General features: G+C 41.6%; 1 protein-coding gene across 7 annotated transcripts in view; it reads right to left on the bottom strand.

The window, feature by feature from the left end:
* The window catches only part of ACVR1 (activin A receptor type 1), a 63,814-nt gene that overhangs the window by 32,295 nt on the left and 8,427 nt on the right, over positions 1-23,092 (bottom strand). Inside the window, exons 1-4 of one of the 7 annotated variants that reach the window (XM_062578322.1) lie at positions 5,678-5,910; positions 4,805-4,987; positions 1,890-1,998; positions 478-551 (exon numbers count right to left, since the gene is read on the bottom strand). In XM_062578322.1, the coding sequence (XP_062434306.1) occupies positions 478-544 (67 nt within the window). In that variant the 5' untranslated portion in view covers positions 545-551; positions 1,890-1,998; positions 4,805-4,987; positions 5,678-5,910. Of the gene's footprint in view, positions 1-477; positions 552-1,889; positions 1,999-4,804; positions 4,988-5,677; positions 5,911-13,441; positions 13,616-14,696; positions 14,762-16,394; positions 16,424-23,092 lie in introns of those variants that run through there. The other 6 variants (XM_062578319.1, XM_062578323.1, XM_062578324.1 and 3 more) reach the window with 6 other exon arrangements.

Genomic DNA, 23,092 nt, shown 5'->3' with positions numbered 1-23,092 from the left:
ATAATGTATGGAAAAAATCTCACTTTGAGTATTCAGAGATCTTACTGGAGCAGTCATAGAAAGTTACCAAACTTCATAACAAATGCCCCAAATAAAAGGGCCCTCCCACAGAACAGCTTAGCTTTTTACAAATGCTGGCAGTACAAGTGCATTTTAGCCTATGGGCCGGAAAGGTCCAGTCAGTTCCTAGTTCCGTAATTTGTCCTTTAAATGTCGTTTCCCCATTTAACTCCCCAGGCTTCGGCAAGACACTGTGCCGGTCGCACATGCTGTGTGCTTTATACATAAATGGACAATGAACTTCCTTCGAGACAACTTGAAATGGGAAAGCAAAAATCTCCTTCCTGAGAAGACTCTGCCTATGCCATCAGCTTGTGAAATAACCACAGTGCCATGGATCTGCGCCAGCCACTCCAACAGCGAAGCCTGCGCCTGAACCCTTCAGCAGCAGACAGCGTGACCGCACACCTCACTTACCTTCCAAACTGGGGGAGGGAAAAGCCATCATGATCAGTACAGCAAGAATCATAATTCCATCTATCATTGCAGATCTGCAGAAGGAGAGAAAGACATGAGTGCTGTGTACAGTATCACTATCAGATACCTTTTGAAGCAACAGTTCTTAAAGCGTAACCATCTCAAAACCCAAGGTTTATCAACACTTTCACTCATTTCTTACAGAAAACTCAGAACAACTGGATTTCAGTGGTCTCTTTAATTGTGCCTCGTTTCTTAAAAAATGAATTTCCTCCATTTACAATATTCATAATTTATTGCGATTTTGTAAAGTTTTTTTTTTTTTTTTGAAGAGCCACAGAAACACCACTTGCAACTACAGTGCAAACTTACAAGTACACCAATAGGGAAGCATCATTTCTTTCAGTACCAAGCAGATGGATATAAAATAGAGAGGCTTTGCTCTTTAAAATAGGTCTTAAAAGAGTTAAATTGCTGTGAACTTAAGAACTTTGTATAAAATTGCATGTCCTTTAGGCTTTGAGGGGAAACGTGAAAGACCTCAGCTAGAGAACTCTGAACAACTTCAACTGGCAGAGATAGTTGCTAGACAAGAAGAAAAAGAGTAAGCTGTATTTAAGGGACATCACTCTTCTGTGATGACTGTAAAAGTCATCTCCAGTTTTATGCTGCTTTTTCAAGGGCTGTCCTTTCAATGACCCAGCTTCACTTCTCTGATACCAAGGACAGGTAACTGCATGCTGTGTAAAAGCTCAGGCTGTTTCCAGCATGCCAGTAAAGGCGCACACCCTGTCCAAAAGAAGTAAAGGAGTGAATTTGCTTGCATATGTCATATTTCTCATGCTACTTGGTCTTTACAAAAAAGATAAATGGTCCTCTTCTCACTTTGAGGTAAGAATGATTTATAAGACTTCTGGAAAGAAAGTTTTCCACAGCGATCTCTTAAAAACTCTCCACTAAAATGAAGAACCACTTTGAGGGAACAGAGACTAACTATGATTGATCAGTCTTTATCTGTTTACAAGGATTCAATAGGACAAGCAGGACCCAATAATTGGCGAGATCTCCTGGGTCCTGCGCTGCTTCATTCTGGTTGAGATCCTCCGGCCTAACGGTGTGCCCAACAGCTCAGCCAATGGCAGGAAGTGGTCGAAACAGAGATGCGCTTTTTGGCCAAGGCATAGAGTGGTTATCATTCTTCTTATGGAATAGTACTTAGCTCCAACGAAATAGATAAAATTTGGAAAAAAAAAAGATATTATCATTTCTCCCCTCAAAGAAATCTTCTGTTGTTGCCTTTACAAATCATTAGCAGCTTAAGTGCTTCATTACTAAAGCCAAGCCATTTATTTTTATATTTCTTTCCTGACATGGATTTGTTTCTGCAGAAAAAAACATTTTAGGAATCTCACCATCATCAGTTAAGATGATAAAAAGTTTCTGAACTCAAGTATATGGAGTTTCAGCTCTCTGAGATTCTCTGCCTGCAGAGCAGATCAAGCAGCATGAGCACTCCAACTCCTAGAAGAAACAAAGCTCTCACTTTTAAACATCCATTAACCAAATAACTTTGTCTTCCTCCTTCTTAATACATTACAGTGCATTAATACACACTAGTATTCAGCTCTCAGCAATTATGTTGGAAACATGGTGAAATAAAGTTAGATATTTTGTGACCATCAAGTAATAATCTAAAGAATTTTAAAGCGAATTTAAATCCGAAGAAAGCAGTTAGTTGACTTAATATTCTGAGTCAGGCTGAAGGGGCTCCGTCACTTAAAAGAGGGGAACATGAGAGCAATATTATCCTTCTCAGCTACCCTAACCATGGCTCCGTTTCATTTGCATTAACAGCTTACATAAGTGTATTTCTTGACATTACATTCAGATACCTTTCTGCAAGCCTAGACAAAGGTGGCTGATGACACATGCCCTCTTTCAACACATCAATGGTTCAAAGAGCACAGGCAGAAAACTTTGATTTTAACGACGCCAGCCCACAGCCGCAGTGGAACTGGGCGAGCCAGTAGGCCTGGAGCTACCAGAGCAGAGCTGCATGCCTGCCCACTCCAGCTGGGAAGGAATGCTCAAGGTTAGCTTCACAGGGATGGCGCGCCGGACTTGCGTCCTCCTGCTCTGTGCAGGAAGTGTCCTCACAGCAATAGCATGAAATAAAGGGACAATGTGCTTGTCAGGAAATAAAAATTGGGAAAGAGTGGGTTAAGACTTGAGAAGTGAATAAATGGTTCTCTAGTCTTCTACAGATTCACAATTCTCAGTTGCATCTTCCAGTGCCTCATTAAAGGAGGACACCAGCCACCATTCTCCCATGGCAGTGGAACCACCACCCTTCCACACAGCACGTGACATGCTCACTCTGCAGCCTTTCCCCTCCATAGGGCTCTCCCTTCTCTCATCCATGATCCACCTTCCACAAGCCTTCTCAAGTGAGAGTGGGAAAAGAAAACAGCAATGAATTCAGTCTAATTCCATCAGGAAATCAGATTAAAAAGTATGAAACACGAACTGAAGACAAGCTAAAGAGAAGGAATTTAAGATACTGGAAGCTGACAACAGTATGGGAACCAGAAAGACTTTGCAAGTTGTTAGCATTTGTTGTTTTTAATAAGTATCAGTTCATCTCAATAAAGATTCACTAAACAGCAAAAGCAGCAAGACACACATATCCCCCACCCGTATTTCTCAAGGTAGGGGAGAAAGGAAATCACCAAAACGCACCCCCAGTGAAGAGGCGAACAAGCTTCTCACTAAGAGCTAGCCCATTGCATTTTTCTTTATTGCAGGAGGGGGAGTAGCAACACTCTGGGTTCTAAAATTCAGCTCCTGGCCCTCTCTGCACTCCCCCACGTCCACGAACTGTGCCTGTGCCTCAGGACAAAGCAAGCATGGGTTGTAGCACACAGTAAGTAATCAGCAAGTACGAGGGTTTTACCAGTCCTAACTGAACAAATCAAAAAGCCATGAAACCACAATGACAGTAGACATTCCTTTATCGAATAACACACCCAAAATTACACCAAATTTTCCCAACTACATTTAAGTGCCTAACACAGAAATTAAGCAATTTGCCTAAAATGACTCAGCTGGCCAGTGTCAGCTGGAGCTGGGCAAGCAGGGAGCCGTGCTGTCGCTGAGCCAGGAGGCCTCTCCGGCCCCAGCTCGGATCCAGGCATTCCAGAAACAGCTTGCTGCATGTCTATAAAAAGCCCTGCTGAACGACCAGTCAGCCCTATGTCAGAAAGCAGTTATTCGTGCAGACCTCTTTTGGGGGGCTTACATGTATAAATAGACTCTTCCTGTTACGAACATGAGGAAAAAAAAATCAGGATATTGATAGACTTCATGCATTTCGTAAGTACATCATCCTCTCAGTGGGAAAGCTAAATACCAGAAAGTTAAACCCTGCTTTTATGCAGCTTCGTTCCTGTAGACGTTCACTCTCCTGAAAGTCTCAAAGAATATTTTGTCTGCTTTTGCTGCGAAACCCTGTGCTTACTTGCAACAGTCTATAAAGAAAATCCACCCTGCGTGTATTTATTGCCAATTAAAATCCCGTGTGGTGTGTGTGCAGACTAGGTACAGCTCTGGGGCTTTTGGCAGGCAGCCACGCAGCCCTCTGCGCGGCGGCGAGGAAAGGCTGGGAGCGAGCCTCCGACCCTGACAACATAACTCACTTCTCCTTCAAAAAAGGCCTGAGTGCAAGTACATACACTCTAAAAAGTAACAACAACAAAACTCTTAACTATACTAAAGCCTTCCCCTCTGCTTTAAGACAACAAAACATTTCAGGTAGAACTAGATGAGAGGGAGGGAACGAGGCAGGGAAGGAGGAAAGAAGGCAAAGACACGTTCTTACTGTACGTGATTACCCAGCTCCAGCCAATACTCTGTGTTTAGACAGCTGAAAGCCTGCCAAACGCTTTAGAAGAGATGTCAAAATCCCTTGCTGGTTGCCATTTTGATCAGAGTACGCCGTGTCTGCTGCGAGCCTGTTCAGTCAGTAGTTAAAAATAAACCTTGAAAGGAAACGCTTTATAAACCAGCGCCACGATCACGCAGAGCGGGTTCTGACAAAGCGGCTCCTACGGGGACGGGAGCCCCCGAAACCGGGCGGCGGGGGCACCACGGCCAGGCCAGGCCGCGCCACCCCCCTCCCCGCCGCGATAAGCGCCGCGGCCGCCCCAGCCCCTCCGCGGCTCCCGGCCGCCTCGAGCGCCAGCGCCGCGCTGCCTGCCGCCCAGATAAGCCAGGCGCGCGGCGGCCTCCCCCGCCGCGGCACCGCCGGCGCCCCGCCGCCCAGAGCTACCTTCCGCCTCTGCCCGCGGAGCCGCCCGCTGCCCCGGCTCCCCGGCGGTGCTCCCACGCCGACTGCTCTCCTCATCTTCTGGCTGCTTTATTCTGCCTGTTTGAATTGGGCTGCACTGGAACTGTAACTACTTTTCTATTGTCGTTTTCCATGTCTGAAGGTCTCTAGGTCACTAATGATGGGCTAGAAAGCAACCAGTAAGTAATGCATAAAGACTGATAAATCTGAAAACAGAAATATTTTTATTATTTTTGACTGCAACTCTTAAGACATTTCCTATACTGAAAATTTTAAGTATCACTACCACTAGAGGGCAATCAAAACACAAGTACCTCCCATTTAAGCTTTCTATACCATACTTTAGCATCAGAAGCTACACAGCAGAGGTGGAAGTGGGATGTACTATTCTGTAAATTCCCATCCACGTACAACAAACATAAGCAGATGATTTGTTTTAACTTTTGTTCTACAAAAGTACATATTTAGAAAAGCTTAAACTTCCTATAGGTCACTATGGAAACATCCCTTCAAAGTGGCAGCACTTGAGCACAGAGAAGCTAACAGAATTTCAAACAAATCTGTTAAACCGCACACAGCAAAATTCATCTAGTTCCAGAGCAGGCAGGTATCTACCAGAGAGCCAGCCTTGTATTCCAAAGGAGGAATAATTAAACAGGCTTAAGAAGCAGAAATGAACAGCAATATGCATACCGTATGTCAGCTACAATACTCTGTTAGGACTACCCAACTGAACATATCTAAAAGAATTAGCTGTGTGTCTGTATAGGAATAGAAGATTACTACTTGCATTCACAAAGTCCTAACAGTTTAAAGACTTTATAGACTTTATTCTGAAAACGTGATTCCCAATACCTTTTTCACTTCCATAGTAAATACATCCCTTTTTCTCTTCTCCACAAGAAAAATCCATTTGTTTTCTCCCAACACATTCCTTAATGGCCTGATAGCAACAACAAAGTGAAACCCACAATCCGCAGCTGGAGTGGCCTAGATAGCTACTGCAACAAACTGAAGAAGAGAAGAACCAGGAGTTAAGACAACACGAAATACCATACTGACACCAACACAAGTTGTTGGGAAACGTGTTTAGCCTCTAATGCCATCCCCCTGACAGAGCACAAAGAATGCACCAGATGAAAGAGCAAGTCAAAGTACTGAAGAAATTCAAGATTATATTTCATCTTAATATGACACAGACATGGGAACACAAATTAGGAGAGGGCATTTCTAAAGAGATCAGAAGCACCCACACTATCATATACAATCCTGGTGGCGACCAGCCAAGAGCCCAAGGGCTGTACATATTTTGCATGTACCTCATCAGATTTTTATCGAGAAAACATCCGTAACACTGGATTGTAATTCTACCATCCACAATAGTCACACACCAGCTAAATACCTCAACAGCTGTGTCTTTAAAAGGAAAGTTGTGCATTTAGAAGGAATAATTCACTGGTTTATTTTTTAATTGAAACTCACATGAACAAATATCCTCAGAACAGCACAAAGACATTACTAATGTTAGAGAATGGCAAACTTGCGTATTTTTTTCACAAAACCTAAACTTTGTTGCCAAGATCTAGCAAGATGGAAATCAGCCACAAACTCCATTTAGCAATCACGATCAAGTGCAAAGACACACATCAACAGTGCCTGCACTCCAGCTCAAGAAAATGACCAAAAGATCGTCATCTTGAAAGGTTAAATATCTCAGATTCAAATGACCACAACATGACACAAGACAGTGACGTGCTATCAGATAACAGTTCACCTGTACTCAACATAAAAGCAAAATCACAACACTGCTGGATAACAACACATCCAAGAGGAAACCAACCTGTACACTGTGAAATGTCAGTGAAAGCTACTCTATAAGAGGGTATAGTTCTGAGTGGTCTCATGAAGAGCAACAATCTAGTTTTTCTTTCTTTTCTTTAATTAACAAACTGTAAGAGTCACTTAAAAAAAATAAAATCCTGTTTAGCCTCCCACCTGGCTACAAGTAAGAATTCATTTATTACCTGTGCTGTTACCCACAGCTTTCAGCCAACATACTAATTACAGAAACTGCATAGCATAGAAGAACAAATGAGAGAAATACAGTGCATAGAGAGAAGAAAAAAGAGAAAACACCACACACTATTCAATTGAGAGGGAAAAAAATCCCACCCAGGTAAGTGGACCAGAAGCAAGAAATTCTTCATTCCCTTTCAAGAAAGGAAAACGGAAAAAAAAAAAAAAAAAAAAAGGAGGGCAGGAAGAGGAAGGCAAGAGTCACGCAAGTACAGCCTCTGCTTTAATGGAAACAGAAGCAAAGCTTGCTTGTGTCCAGAAGAATAATTCCTGTAATTCCTGGAGAGGCGCAGAGCAACTGAAGGCCCAGGATGCATAAGGGGCAAAGAGAGTAAAATTAATGCAAGGTTCCCCATACAGGTCAGCTGGTGAGCAGGTGGACTCAGGGCTTTGTATCTGGGCAGCAAAACTCAGTGTGGTTGAAGGAGACTGAAGAGAGAGAGGTGGCCCAGCTATTAAGGTTCAACTTGTGTAGGTACTGCATCAATACAAGTGTCTTAGGCAAGATGACATTGGATGGCTTATGAGCAATAGAGTGGCACAGACTTAAATTGATCTGAAAATCCCAACATATATTGCAACTTCCTGATGCCTTTGAAGCCACATATGCATCTTTACATATCATTTATTGCCTTGTACTGTAAGTAAATTCTACAGGAGGTAGTGGCAAAAGACTAATACAGTACCAAAGAAAAGCTTTCCTCTGCAGAGCCTTCACACAATATTAATCCTTAAAATTGCTCATTCACTAAGTTAGTGCATATGGCTCACTGATCATGTCATCACTGACAGCATCTTGAAATTTAAAAATGCAGTTCCATACATGCAAAGAACCAATTAGACATGGTTTGGGTTATACGGGCAACTAATAGATACGCATTCACAAGCAATTTCACAAGAAAGGCAAGCAAACAATTAAGTATGCAGTAGCTTCGTCTTACAGTATATGTGCCTGGGGTATATAGTAAGTACCAAGTCAAGACACTGTTAGATGTACACAAATTATTGCTACTTCTCACACATTTCAGAAGCTCATTAAGCACCTTGAACATTAAACAAAGACAGTATTTTATTATACTACACACATTTTATTGCTACATAGGTATTAGAACACAGCCAGTTCCTGCAGAAGAGAACATGGCATTCTGCGATTGGCATGAAAAGGCTGTGTTGCAGCTGTGCAATGGAAAGTTTCTTGGACATTTTCCTTGTCCGTTAAAATAAATTCAGCAGAATTATACACAACCTTGGGTACTACTCACTTTGCTAAACCTACTCTAAATGCCCACACAAAGTAGAGAAAATTTCCATTAACATCTGGCAACTTAATTTGTGCTGGGGCCTTGGGCATAAGAGAAGCAAGGAAAACATCTCATCTTTCAAATCTTGCTATGAGATGTAGTTTTTTTTTTTTTTTAACTAGAATTTTTCTTTCTTAGTAATCAGTATCAGCTACCAGTTCTCACCACAGAACTTTAAATGAAGGTAACTCACTCTCCCCTAAACACAGAACCTGGATCTAGACATTAGTTGTGAACAAGACCCAAACACAAATATTTCTGATCACTTGTCAGCTGAAAATTGCACATACAAATTGTGTCTCTGTTCCTTCCAAAACAAACTCACTGACAAATACTTTTAACCTATCTAAAGTCCACCTCTTTGAGGCCTGGTCTGCTTTCATCTAGCTAGCACTACTTTATTTAATAAGATTTTAATGCGTAGTATGTGATGAAAGAGTTCAGGGAGAAATATGCTTTCACAGCTCACAGGCATTTCAAAATGAACTTTCAAATACTGCTTATATCACTTGTCTGTGACAGGTGAGGAAAACAACAGCATGGGCAGAAACTCAACTCATACCTACACTAAAAGATCATGCAGTTTGACAGGAGCTCAGTGTCAAGCTTTATTAGGGTATGGTTTCACAACCAGGTTAGACCACTCAAAGACTCAGCACTGTCAAATCAGGCAGTCCAACCTTGCCTCACCTCAGTGTCACCACTCTAGGCACCTTCTCACTCTCTCCTTCCTCCTGGCTCTAGCAATTGCAAGGCTCAAGGGTAGGTCAGAACAGATCAGTGAAAAAATCTGCTGATCCAAGTCATCCCAAGGTGCAATGCTAGCAGTGCTAGCAAGACAGAGACCATGGGAATGTGTATCTGATCTCATAGAGGTGAAAACTAGCAAGAAGGTAGGTCTTGACTTAACAATCACTTCATAGTTCTCCAAAAAATTATAGTTCTTAAAATTCTAAAAATTCATCTGCCTAATAAAAATTATATTCTAATCAGAATATTACTTCTCTTTCTGTTTTAGTTTAAAAACAATAAGGTAGAAAAGTTCCCATTTTCATTATGTATTTTACTTCACTTTCATCACACAATCGTCAGCTACCTCTCCTGATACAGATTTGATTCAATTCCTGACAGGCTGGTTCTTGCAATTTCTTGAGACTATTTAATAGGAAACTACTTGCATGTCTGCAAATATTTAGTTCTTGAAAAACTATATACATCATCAGACCTTTAAGAAAGTTTTAGAAGAGTGGCTGCAAGAAAGGTTGACAAAAGGTCTTTCTACACTGCAATTCCACCATGTAGGCGAGTATGTTTTATCATAATGATGGGCTGAGATCAGATTTTAAAACTGCTGCACTTGCGTCAGGTCACCAGCACCACCGAAGCCCAAGGTTGTGTCACAATCTGTGTACAACACTGAGATGCCCACTATCCCCACACCAGCCCTCTCCTACAATTTGGCTTTAACCCCCTCAGAGAATTACACTATAATCTTATCAGAAAATTGAAACAGTTGAAGTTAGAGTGTGAGTTCAACAGCTATTAATTTAAGGCCATGATTTTTAAAGGCTTTTCATTAACTTCTTAAATATTACATGAATGGCCTGTCAAAGTTTCCCAGAACTCTTCAGCCAGCATTTTTGAAACTTTTCTAAAAACAGGTCGTCTCAGCAAAAACCCAAACTCTCCTCTAAAAAAAGTTACAGTAGTTCAATCAAAAAAAATTTGAACACACTGCTTAGCCTTGGGGGAGTGGGGAGGGGAGTGTCTTTCTTTAATTTAATTACTAGGGTCTGATTATATAATGTGAAGAGTATTTAAAAACCATCCCTCACACTCACTGTGTCAAGTCTAACTGAAAGGTAAACATTGCCTAGATCCCACAGGCATTAATTAAGCAGTATCTCACTACAGAGTTCTGTGTTTTCACATATGCAGGGACCTTAAAAGGTGTAAATGTTTTTTTATTTTCAGCCTCTGATGTTATCAGGCTGGATCATTGGGAGCCTAATAGCAGGTAAGTGAATCCGGGGACTGCTACTCAAAGCACTCATCACTGGTCACTGTGGACAGACTCCCTCCAATGACCCTTTAAGTATTTCACCACTAGTAATAAACTTCACTTGCACATCAATAATCCCAGCAGAATTTTGCCATCCAGGGCAAGTCTCATCCTCTACAATTATCTTCTTGGGCTCTACAATGTTAGCACAAGAATACTCTACTTATCCCCCATAGCACAAGCATCCTAACCAGAACACAACTCATGGAATTTTGATAAAAACCTGCTCAAAATGTTTTTATCCATTTCATTGCTTTGGCAGAATCACACAACTGCAGCATGAATCAGCAAACACACACAGGTGCTCCATAAAATCAAGCTACCAAATACACAAACAAGCAGGACAGGAGAGAGAAACAAGCACAGAAGTAACAGAATAGTTACCAAGCAGAAAAGAAAGCTGCTGAGGTATATGGCTCTCTGAAGTATTACTGGACAAGTCACAAAAGCATGCCCCTTCTTGTTCAAAGGGAAGGGGAAAGGAAGACAGGAAATACTCTGGGAAAAGCACTCTAGGAATCAGGCTTTACACCTCTGGCTCATTTCTAATGGATTAAGGTGGGATTAGAATAACATTCTTCAAGAGCAGTAGGTTGCTAAAAGTAGGAAAGGTTAACGTATAGGAAAAAGTCAGGTATTTGTTTTGTTTGCTGTTTAAAGCTTAACTGCTCCAAAGTGTCAGCAAGCCAACAGAAGCAGAATATAAATTAAGAAAATATTTTTAGAGCAATCAGACTGAGAACAGAAGTTCCTAATACTCCACAGGCTCATGTCGCACAACACATTTTTATTTCAGATTCTTTTATTAACTATTCTTTTGGAGTCCAAAAAGCAGAGTGCAATTAGCGATATAGAGAAAGAAGGAAACACCCTGCTACATAAGCAAGTAAAATTCTCCAGAGATTATATTACCCCACCACAGAATTTTAACAATATTGTTTTACAATTTAGTCCTGCCTGTTTGGACAGACCAGAGCCATATTACTCTGTTCTTAAATACGAAGTACAGAAAATGTTATATTATGTTACATGCACGGTAGCCCATTTTCCTGCCTCAAAGCAAACCAACAAGGTAGGTGCACTGGTCCTAGGACTATGTAAGGTTCTTCTACAGCCCCATCAACCTTTCCCCTTCCAGAAAGATTATGCAAGTTGGACACTATCACGGAGGCACACAGAACTTCAAACGTTATCTTTTCAGATTCAGTGAAGTTCAATCTTCATTTTAAGATGAATGTAATTCACAGCTGGGTTTAGAGTTAAGGCAGAGAATAGTATTTCAGCTCCTCCTTCCTAGAACTGAGATTTGTCCCTCCTACACCACTGTCTAATCTCAAAGTTACTTCTGTTTTGTTCACATTAGAGCTCTAGTATAACTCTGTTTTCATTCTCTCTCATGAGCCTGCCTTGGTCTTGTGTTAATTCTCTCCCCTTGCTTTAGTCCCACACCCTTGAGGCACCCTGCAAGTTGCTCTCCTTTCTCATTTGACGCTTCATGAAGCTCCATCACAGCTCTCCATCCCTGTTCCTCTCAAGTCACACCTGTGCCAGTCTCACCCACAAACACTAATTCAGCCAACATTCAAAACAGTATGCTAAAAGAGTTGGAGCTCTCTACTCAGATCTTTCTTCCTTTTCAAATTACTACACAGACATTTGGTAATTGCCGTTTTAGTCTCATCCATCTTGATCTTACAGGCAAACAGTTCTTTATCTGTGTCCTCCTGGTGAAAGGAATTATCTTTTCCCAGTCACAAAGTCATAATACATGTCGTCATTACCATGCTATTTAACCCTCAGTCTAATAGTTGAGCATCTTATCTCTCCCTCAGTCAAGCGTATTCCAAATATGTATGCTTGTGATACTTTTTTTTAGAGCTCTGATATGCATTCCCTTTCCATCTATTTAGCTATGAGTTTTCAAACTCATACATTCCACACAGCCTTGACAAACCTGACTGTACTTATATCTTCAAAAAACTGTTCTGTTATTTATTCAGACTTTTGTTTTAATTACCCTTAAAGATCCTGAAATCAGCCAATCAAATGACTGTTCACCACCTAAGACAGAGTGACTGACCTTGCATATACTTCTAGCCAACTGCAAACGTGAAGACAGACAAGCTAAAACACTCTTTATGGGCAAGTCTAGCTTTGGATTTCTGAATGTAGGGCCAGTTCATAGAGCAACTCATTCACAATCATATAGAAATTAAGTCAAAACAGCATGAGCACTCCCTCTTGATCAAAGTGAGCTGATGACATACATCCACTGGCAATTTCCAAGGCCTGACATCAACACGCAGGATCAAGCTGCGATTGTTACCCTAACAGGCAGAAGACAAATAGTAGTCAGAGATAACCTTTATGAAACGCTTCTAAAAGAGAAGAAAGTGCCAAACACACATAGGATCAGGAGCCCTTTTAACTAATGAGACAAGGAGTAAGAAACCATTCTGAATATAATGGAACAAAAAAGACAGCATTATTTCAGACAGAGCAGGGGTCCATCCAACTTTCTTTTCAATATGAGGAAGTATTCAGCATAAAGCTATTTTCCTCCACAATGAAAGTGAACAAATTAGAGTAAATATACTTCCTCCAAACAACCTTTTGTGGAAACCACTCCTACAAAAGGTGCAAAGATCATTTACAAACCTACAAGGAAGTGTATTCTGGATGCCCTGGAAGTTTTCAAAACCAAACTGTCCAGCACAATTGATAATACTGGTGAATAGGTCTACCAGTCAGTATCAAAAGGCTTCCATTTCCTCATTGATGCTTAGTGGAAACACAAAGCTAGATCAGCAAGGTCAGATTCTGCCTCCATAGGAATATGTCAATTTAACTACCTCTGAGTTTCATGCTGCAAAACTTTCCACTCAAAGAAGCAACAACCACCAACCTTGGGTTCTCAACAGCACAGATCTAACTCTAGAGCTCTGAAGATAGGTTTTTGGGTAACAGGAGCACAGCTGCTGAGATAAATCAGTGGCTAATATGTCTGCTTATGAGTGTTTACTTAGGCCAGGAATCATCTTAAATTCAGCTGGACTAGACTCTTAAGGAAACCACAATAAAACGGACTGAGACATCTAAAATGATTCTCAGAAAATAGACCAGACTGGGCATGAAAACATTTGGGCTTGGCTTGAATCAGAAACCACATGACCAAGATACCTCCAGGCAACTGAGCAAAGGAATGCAAAGCTGCACAAAGGTAGGCAGCAGGAGGCTGGAGACCCACACACTCTTTCTGTATCTTCCACATCTCCAAAGGTTTGCAATAGCCCTTTTATGCTTTTCATGGTTTTTACAGAACCAATCAGCTGCAGGAGGCACGTACTACCAGCTCTGTTGGGAAAAAAAAATAAATAAAAATAAAAAATAAAATGGGTTAAATTATGCAAATCCAAATCCATTTTAAAATACACATCCAACTGACTAAGACTTTACACATTTCCAGTGTCTCTTACCATGTTCCATCGATACACACCAACTCTGACGACACACACACACACACTCCACCCTCGTTTCAATAAAGCACACAAACTGTGGTATAGACAAGCTTTCCCAATTCTAAGCAGCAAACACAGACAAGTCTTCCGACACCAGAAGAGCTGTAATAGCTTGTCTCCTTTATGATTTAGATGAGTCAGTGTCCACACTCTTAACTTTCAGCTTTACAGTATTAAACAATGCAAGTGAACTAAGTATTCTTATAAATGTTCAGTGAGGTCAAAAAATCTGATGGACAACTATACCATACCAGAAGGGACAGATGATGGGGTAAGTAGTCCACTGACCAGAAACTTCCATTTCCTACTCTCAACAATAGAGAGATTTAAAATTTACAATTTTAAGACAGAAATAAGTAGCATGGTAGCTATCATTTAAAAACAACCAACTCAAAATATCTTAGGAGTGAACAGGACTGGAGGAACAGGCCAGGAAAAGAAGCAGAGATCAAATTTAAATATTTAATATGATATAGCATAGAGAACCCGCAGAATACAATGCACACATCTGCAGGCTAGCACAGGAAGTTCCTGGCCACGATATAAACATCACACTTGATTTCAACAGTTTCACTTCTGAATAGATTTAGCATGATCCCTTGACTGAAAGCTGCCATTACTACATGTGGCTCAAAGCTGTTCAAAGAAACACTCCTTGCTTCAGGCCCCTATGTCCCCATCTCGGGATGGGGCACATTTGGTACAAACCAGGAACAGAGCTTCTAGTTGTTTCCTCTAGAAGAAACCCAGCATATATGTATATGCCCAAATCACTCTACAGCTCACAGTAAAACGCTCGGAGGATTTTCTTTCAAAAACAATACAAATACAAAATACAAATTCCAATACAAAACTCTGATGTAGTTACAGTCATAAGACCATCTGTCCCTGAAACTATATTTTAAGTTCAGACTTACTGACAATGCTTCATGCCCAGCTTTCCATCTCCACCTGATATCCATGGTTACCTACAGGAGGTGAATAAGCAGGACTTAGGGTGGGGGGGACAGGAAAAAAGGGGGGGCTATGAATTAATTTATCTGAAAAAAAAGGAGAAACTGGCTTGCACACTTGAATAAAGCCCCACTGCTATTTAAATAAGTTAATGTTTAGTTTTACTTTATTACTTCTTGGTCTCTGCAGCTGTCTCCTCTCGCAGTTGGCACTGATCACTGCCAATCTGGGACTTATTTCCAGTGAAGACAGCATTGTTCTATTGGCTACTAAGGCAGCGCATGCACCATTAATGGAGTTTTTATCTCTCCATTTTCCTGTCAGCACAGAACCAGCCAGTCCGACTCTGTTAACATTAAGAATGCTTATTTTTTCCCCCATTCACTATCTGTAAGCCAAAACAACATCTGGAACTTCAGTTTGCCATACAAAGAAGGGAGACTGATTAAAACTGGAAAAAGCTACATACCAGCTTCCAGAGCATTTTAAGTTTCTGCTTTTATCCAAATTTCCCACATGTACCTTTTCTTGGAAATAAATTCAGTTGCTAATACAGACTCTCAAACACAATGTAAAAAAACCTTTCAACTTCAAATTAGGCACAAACGATTATCAGCAAAATACGAGTCACAAAACTGATAAAAGCTTAGGATAAGAATTTAGCATAGATCTTTAAACAAAACACAAAGGCAAGATACCAGTCACTTAGAAAAGGAAATTAAGCATAAAGAAATATTAGTAGTGTTACTTGATAAAGTAATGGAAGAAAACCAGCATCATTTCAGCACACATGAATGTCCACTTTAACAGACAGCTGTCTCCAAAGTCATTTTAGTAAACTTTTTGCAGAGACCACATTCAATGAGTCACGAAAATCAGTACAGAGAAAAAACCACAACCACGCTGTAGACAGGCACAGAATTCGAGCGTATACCAACTAGCAGTCTGCTCTTTTGTGGAAAGACACACCAGGTAAACACAGACTTTCCTCATCAACATTGAACTCGTAGTAGTTAATTAACAGAAGTCGTAACTACTGGCTGTTTTCTAACTGCTATCACACTGAAGAGTTACGAATTTAATGCTTCCCACCAAAGAAACACTCCCCGGTGCGTTTCCCGCCTCCTCCCAAACCGCCCCGGCAGGACCCGCCGGCCCGGGCCGCCCCACGGCCCCGCTGCCCGGCCCCGCCGGACCCGCGCCCGGCCCCACCCGGGCCGCCCCACAGCCCCGCTGCCCGGCCCCGCCGGACCCGCGCCCGGCCCGCCCCACAGCCCCGCCGGACCCGCGCCCGGCCCCGCCCGGGCCGCCCCACGGCCCCGCTGCCCGGCCCCGCCGGACCCGCGCCCGGCCCGGGCCGCCCCACAGCCCCGCTGCCCGGCCCCGCCGGACCCGCGCCCGGCCCGGGCCGCCCCACAGCCCCGCTGCCCGGCCCCGCCGGACCCGCGCCCGGCCCGGGCCGCCCCACGGCCCCGCCGGACCCGCGCCCGGCCCCGCCCGGGCCGCCCCACGGCCCCGCCGGACCCGCGCCCGGCCCCGGCCGCCGCAGCGCTCAGCGAGGGCCAGGCCGGGAGGCGGCCGCGCACCCCCGTTTCCAGGCTCCGCGCAGCAGAACCCCCTCCCGCCCGGGCGCAGCCGCCTGCTCAGACGCGGAGCCGCACCTCGGAGCTCAGGGCTGCCTGCTGGCGGGGGCAGACGCGAAACCCGATCCTCGCAGCGGGCGCTTTGAGTAAGCGCTTCCTCCTCTCCCTGTTGTCCCACCCCACTGGGCCAGCTGTTTCTGACAGCCAAATTGCTGCGCGCTAAGCAATCAATGCTGTCAGAGAAGGAATTTTCATCTCTGTAATGCACAGGCCTCTGTGGACAAATTACACAGTTTATAGTCCTGGGCTGCAGGAAGCTGCTTCGCTGTTGAAATGCTGCCAAATGCAGTACTTTTTCATTTGACAATCACATAAAATGAATTTGAATGACCAAAGCAGAATAAAGTGTGTTTTGTTTGGTCCTGAAAACATGTATCATGAATTTCTACTTCTAGCAACAATTTTAACATAATGCTGAGTGGAAATCAATTAAAATAGTTCCTATTGAACAGAATTCATCACATTGCAAGCGGAAGGACAGAGTGCCAACCATTACATTGTACAACTGTTTTCACCAAAAAAAAAAAAAAAAATCTCATAGCAGTGAAGATCAGCTCCAAATAGACGTCTCATGCCAACTTCAGTCAACCTCAGGGAAGCAACAACAGCATACACTCAAATGCTAATTTGCTGCTCAACACAAAAACCTCTATGCCACATTTCAGAAACTACCACTGTTGTAACAGATTTTTGCTTCGCAGCCAGCTGTTGGCTATTTGTAGGGCACTTACTAACTTACTAGCCATTTTCATTTTAAAAAGGATTAACTAAAACGGGTGCATGTGAAGCAACAGGACTTAGAGCACTGACAAAGCCCAGTACAGCTGACACATTACAACAGCTTCCCCACACATCGCATCCTGTTAAGAGAAACACTGCACCACTTTCATCCCTGCTAAACTGTGGAATAGTAATTTGTCTTGTATTTGTGTAATATTCATCAGGGACATGGACAAGATTGCATTTCATTTGTACTGGAGATTTAAGCCTGAACCATCTTACTATCACTTGATGGAAGGGACTTCTTTCCTGTCCTGCTAACAATTTTCAGAAAAAAGAAAAATCGTGTAATATTCCTCAAGGATCCCCAGAACACAGGGAGTCAAGAACTGGGCTAGATGAGTTTGAGACTCACAAATCAGCCAACAGCTACTACAACAAGTTATCTGTTGATCAGATTAAGGAAAAAAAAAAAAAAAGTAATTCATACAATCAAAACCTTCTGCCTTTTCCTGGATTAGAACAACATAGTATTTTCTACTACCTAGCTCAAGACAATGTACTAAATTAATTTTTGCAGGTAGCCAAATTGTGTGTGGCAAAAATGATTTAATTTAAAAAAGCTCTGATTTCTCTTATTCTGTTCTCCTACTATCACCATGATCATTTTCACTCACTCCAAGTCTTTCAAAGAGATAGTTTTCACTTCATTTTCTGGTATCTCCTGTACCCTTCACCTTCTCCAATTGTCTTTGTGTCCATACATTCTCCTTCTGGCCATCTTCTCTTTCAGCCACCACTTCTCTACAAAATGAAGTCATGTATCCTCTACAGCAGATGATTTTCAAACATTGGCACCTTACTCACAAAAGGATTAGACTGAACACATGCTAATTTTATTTTTGATATTTTAGAAAGAAGTTACAGGGTTAATAATGAATGGTGACTAATACTTACTTCTTCAGTTGTTTAACTGACAGTAATTTTGGAGCCTGGGTCAGATTTTATTCATGGTACTTCAGCAGAAGGCTAAAATGAGAGCCAAATGACTTCTTTCCCCCTCTCTCCATACTGAGACTTTAAGCAGCTTTTATAACTGAATCCTATGCATGATCTCTAGCTGTTTTCTGTAGCTGGGATCAACAACTTTTTTATTGCTTCTTCTTCTTCTTCACAGGTACTACAAAGGCCAGCCAGGGGGCATCAGCTGTGATCTTTAGCAGTGACACTAGATGTTCAACAATACAGCATCTGCGTTTTAGGGAAGACGAGCATTGCTAGACAAGTCAATATTGATCTGGAGATTAAAAAAAAAATGTATCATACTGCTGTAAAAAGCAGTGCTTTCTAAAAGATGACCTCTTACCTGCAGCTGTTTAGAGTATCATGTGTTTCTGGAGTTCCAGATGTACATTACTTTCCAGTTTTCCTCCTCAAGCAGCAATTAAACTAACCTATCACATCTCATTTCTGTACTTAGTCCATTTCCATTGCTTTAAGACTTCATCTACTTCCTCCTGTCTCATCTCTCAAATTCAAAATGCATAAAATAACAGTGACTTACTATTTCAGAGCACTTCAGACACCTGACCTTTCTCAGTAGGCATGTCTGATAAACCCACACAGCGTCCAAATGCCCTTGGATACAGCCACACACAGTTTCCTGCAGCCGCTTTGCTGAATAGGGAATTCCTTGCTTAGTACAGGATAGATGTTTCTTTGTGCTACTACCAGGAAAAAAAAGTAGCTATAGAAATGCAAAATAAACTGAGTAATATCGTATTAGCATAATGATACAAAGAAAAGCTAAGCAAAATTCAAGGTCAAGGAAATGCTATTTGGAATTTTACCTGCGTTTCTTACAGAAATATAACAGCATTTTACATTTGCACAGATGAACCGTTCATTTCAATTTCTGGTATATGTTTAAATACTTCCAGACTGAATGGTGATGAAAGTGGTTTAAATTGCCAAGTTGAGTCACAATTTAAATAATTATTTTACATCTGGATTTGCACATCTTCTTGTTCCTTTCTAAGGAAAAGCTAATTATTGTCCAATATAAATGAACATATTGTTTAACTATATATAGGTTTTTAAACAACCATTTCACAGGAGAAGAGTTGTTAAGAATAGCAGAGGATGGAAGGGAAGAGGGGAGACCATAAACTGTTACTGACTACCTAGTGTGCTGGCTTGTGATATTGGGGATGGAGAGCCCCCCACAAAAGCCACCACTGTAAGTCTTTGCTTACCTCAACTGAGAGCTACTCTTCCAGAAGAGGGGATTAAAAAAAAAAAAAAAAAAAAAAAAAAAAAAGTGTGATAAGAAATAGCAAGAGCAAAACAACCAGATCATGCATACCATACTTAGGCATGGGAAGAAGAAAGGCATGAATGGCAGTTCACATAGAAGGGCAGCAAAGGAGAAAGCTGTTTAGGAAATTCTGCTTTACACTGCATTTGGTGTATTAATCAGAAACAAAGCATCTCCATGCCTCTACTTCAATCTCCAGAAACTCAGGTTTCTAGTTTTTTATAGGTTACGTGTAATAGGAAGTGATATATTTGATTATGTTACAAATAAAATACATCAAAATCTACTTTCTATTGAAAGATAAGCTTATGGCAGTTATGGAAGAAAAAATTAAAGCATTCTTCCATTAAAGCCAATTTCTTAGACAGAGGCTACTGTACCTGCAAGGCAGCGCACTGAACAAATTAAAGCTAGTTGATCTAATTGAAAGGGGGGGGGGGAAGACACAGACAGCCTAGGTCACCCTGCTTCTCAATTCATAGATCAGATGAAACCATTTCTCTGCTTTTCTGCCTTCAGTGCTCCCAGCTCACCTCTCATCCCTGTCCCAGTGCCGTACCAAGCTTCACTGGCGAGTGCACGAGGGAGCCTGCCCAGCCCTTCCCGGGAGGCAGAACCAGGAACAAGCTCACCCGGCCTGTCACTGCATCTGGTTAGAAAATTTCACTATAATCACTTTGAAACGTGGAGGGAATGTTTAATCACCTTCACTGGGGGGGGGGGGTGCAAGAGAGCATTTGGTCACCTTTGTTCACAATTTACTGGGTTTTTTTTAAATGAAAAAAAGAGAGATAAACAAATTAAAATTTTTCTTCAGTATCCCAGTCTGAGTATCTCTTCAAAGGCGGTCAGCTCAGGGATTAAAATCTCACCTATTTCCTGGAATTGTCCCATAGAGGTTTAAACATTAGCTTTCCATTTTTTAAACTCAACTCAGAGCAAAAATTAAATGCTAAAATAATATTTTTGCATACTTCACATGGAAAATCTTTACTATATTCATTTATTTTAATTTAGATGTTAGAAATAATGGAGGCATGATTTTCTTTTCCAAAAAGATCTTTGAATATCAAAGAATCAGAATTTATCGTTAACATTTAAATATCTAAATATTTCTTCACTCCCTCAAGGAACTGATAGAGTAGTCTATAAGAGCCATTTTACTTTATTACTAGTATTGATCTACAGCTCCTGGTTAGCCATACCCAAGTCTTATTTGTTGATGTGGTGTGCTTATCAACACGGTAGCTACAGTAGCCTTCTTCAACACCACACAAAAAGGGTCTTTAACAAGCTAAGTATGTTTTTCTCAATGGTTACTAGAACCAAAGAAGAAAAAACATTTAGTAAACAATTGCATATTGTGTTTACCTTAAGAACAATTTAGTTAAAGACTATAAATGGCAGTGTTTCTCATACAACTCCAGTGAGTAAGTGGAGTATTAAATCAGACAGGCTTATCCAAAATCCATTTTTGAGTTAATACATCATTGTGAAGTGAATCTGGGACTTCTCCATCTTCCTCAAATGTTTCAGTAATGCTGAAAGAGGGCATACATGACTTTCTAAGGCAGTACTATATCTTTGTAGAGAGTCATTGGGAGCACAACATGACCACACCTTCAATAAAAAGCTAAACCCAAACATGAAACAAAAAAAATACAGAAAGAGAAGTGAACTGTTAACTTAGGCAATTCTCACACACAAACACACACACCTAGAAAACTATGGAAGAACATTTCTGAACTTTGATTGGGGGTGGGGGAGGAAGGGAAACCTACTTCATATATTTTTACACTTCGTTGACACACCAAAGCCTTGTTCAAGGGTTTTAGTTCACAGTTAAATGGCCTTTTTTAATTTGTTTGCTTGTTTTCTTTTGTGGGTGTTACATTTATTTCCCGAACTGAGGAAAAAGATCAGTATTTTAGAAAAATCTTTTCTAATCACACTTAACTACCACTTGTGCATTGTAGTCGATGCTTCAGAGCCCTCTTCCTTGGAGGACCTTAAAAGTCCACCAGTCTGCAGAAGGGTCATTGCTAGCATAGTCCACACATGAGAGACAAGGAGGCCTCAAGCTGTCTTGCTGCTAGAGCGAGTCTCTTGCACCTCTCACTGACAAGAAGCTGTTAATCATAGTCCTCGCCCCATGAATCCTTGCACAGGCTGCTAGGGACTGTTCAAGTGAGGCAATTTTGATCCAACAAGCAACCTACCACCAACACATTTGTTCCATTTTCCCATCAAAAGCCATAACATGGTACTACATTACTATGGCTTACCAAGTGAGCATGCATTAACCAAAACACAGGAACTGCAAGACAAGCGCGAAGTAAGACACATCAGCTGAAATCTCAATGAACTGCTTTCAACTATTGCTTTCTACCCATAGGCACAAAAGACTAAGTAAGTGTACGTACAGAGTCCAACACCAGTTACCAGCTGATAAGCAATATCTTGTTATGGATCCTCAGTCACATATCTGGCCTTTTGCCATTAACACCTCTCAAAGTTACATAGAGAGGCTCAAGAAGCCAGCCTCAACTTTCTTCTCTCACCCCCACCAATTATATAAATCTGGTGGAAAAAAGCCAGTCTAACTCAAGTCTCTAAGACTCATCTTTTAATGGTCTGAGAAAACTTACTACTAGCATATGAGCTCTTTTCTCTGTAAACCTTGCACCCCCTTTTTAGGTCTGCTTGGAGTCTCCCTGCTTTCGAATTTCAAGCTGCAGACCCTATACAAAGCAGTTAGCATTGATTCTCCAACTTCCAGGCTGCTTCCTGTCTCATTTCTCACACAGGCAGTTACCTTCTCTATTTTCTGCATTTCTCTGCCAACTTTATCAGATCTCCCACAAAGCCTACTGACAGAACCTACTTGGCTTTGTGGAGAATCTGAGGGAGCAAAGATCTTTATCTCCCCAACAATTGCAAAGCCCCACAATCAGGTGATCCTACAAAGAATCCTATCCTGTTATCGAGCTTTCAGAGCCAAAAGAGCATGGAAACTTTTTTTTTTTTTTTAATATGGAAAAGACCATGTGCTACTCCCAACTAGGCAGCATCAAGATAACTGTGGAACCTTCACTGCTCACCACTAACCATAAAACTTCAGTACTCCTACAAAAAGACACTCAAATGTCATCAGGTTCCTCCCCTCCCTAAAACACATGTGTTTGGCTGGTATGTTTTGCTTTCTGGCATCTTAAGACACATACTTGCTTGAAGAAATGCACTGCTTCCCTCTTTCCCATTTCTTCCTATCACAGCCAGGAAAGACTAAATCTGCTTCCTCCCTCTCTCCTCCTTCAAAGAGAAAACCTGTTGATTTCTTCAACCACATCTCAAAAGAACTCATCGAGTATCATGAGACTCAATAAAATCGTATGCACTGGAAACACCACAGACTTCAAAAGCTGCAAATTAAAGGCTTGTCTACACAAGAAAACAGCCTGGAACGGCTCTCACTATTCCTTGCTAGGGTAGTGCGAGCACTCACAGGAAACGCACTTAAGCCATAGTACAACTCATGCTGCAGAGTAAGAACATCTACAAAAGGACTCTGCAGAACAGCAGCCTCGGAATTACATCTACTTCATTTCTCAATAGCCTCAAAATATAAACAAGCTCTCCAATCTTTTTGCTGCCTTCATCAGCCATTGTGCTGATGTGC

Source organism: Rhea pennata, chromosome 6 (genome assembly GCF_028389875.1).
Source record: "Rhea pennata isolate bPtePen1 chromosome 6, bPtePen1.pri, whole genome shotgun sequence".
Lineage (NCBI taxonomy): Eukaryota > Metazoa > Chordata > Aves > Rheiformes > Rheidae > Rhea > Rhea pennata.
Note: the sequence above shows the minus strand (reverse complement) of the source record. Positions and strands in the feature narration are given on the sequence as shown.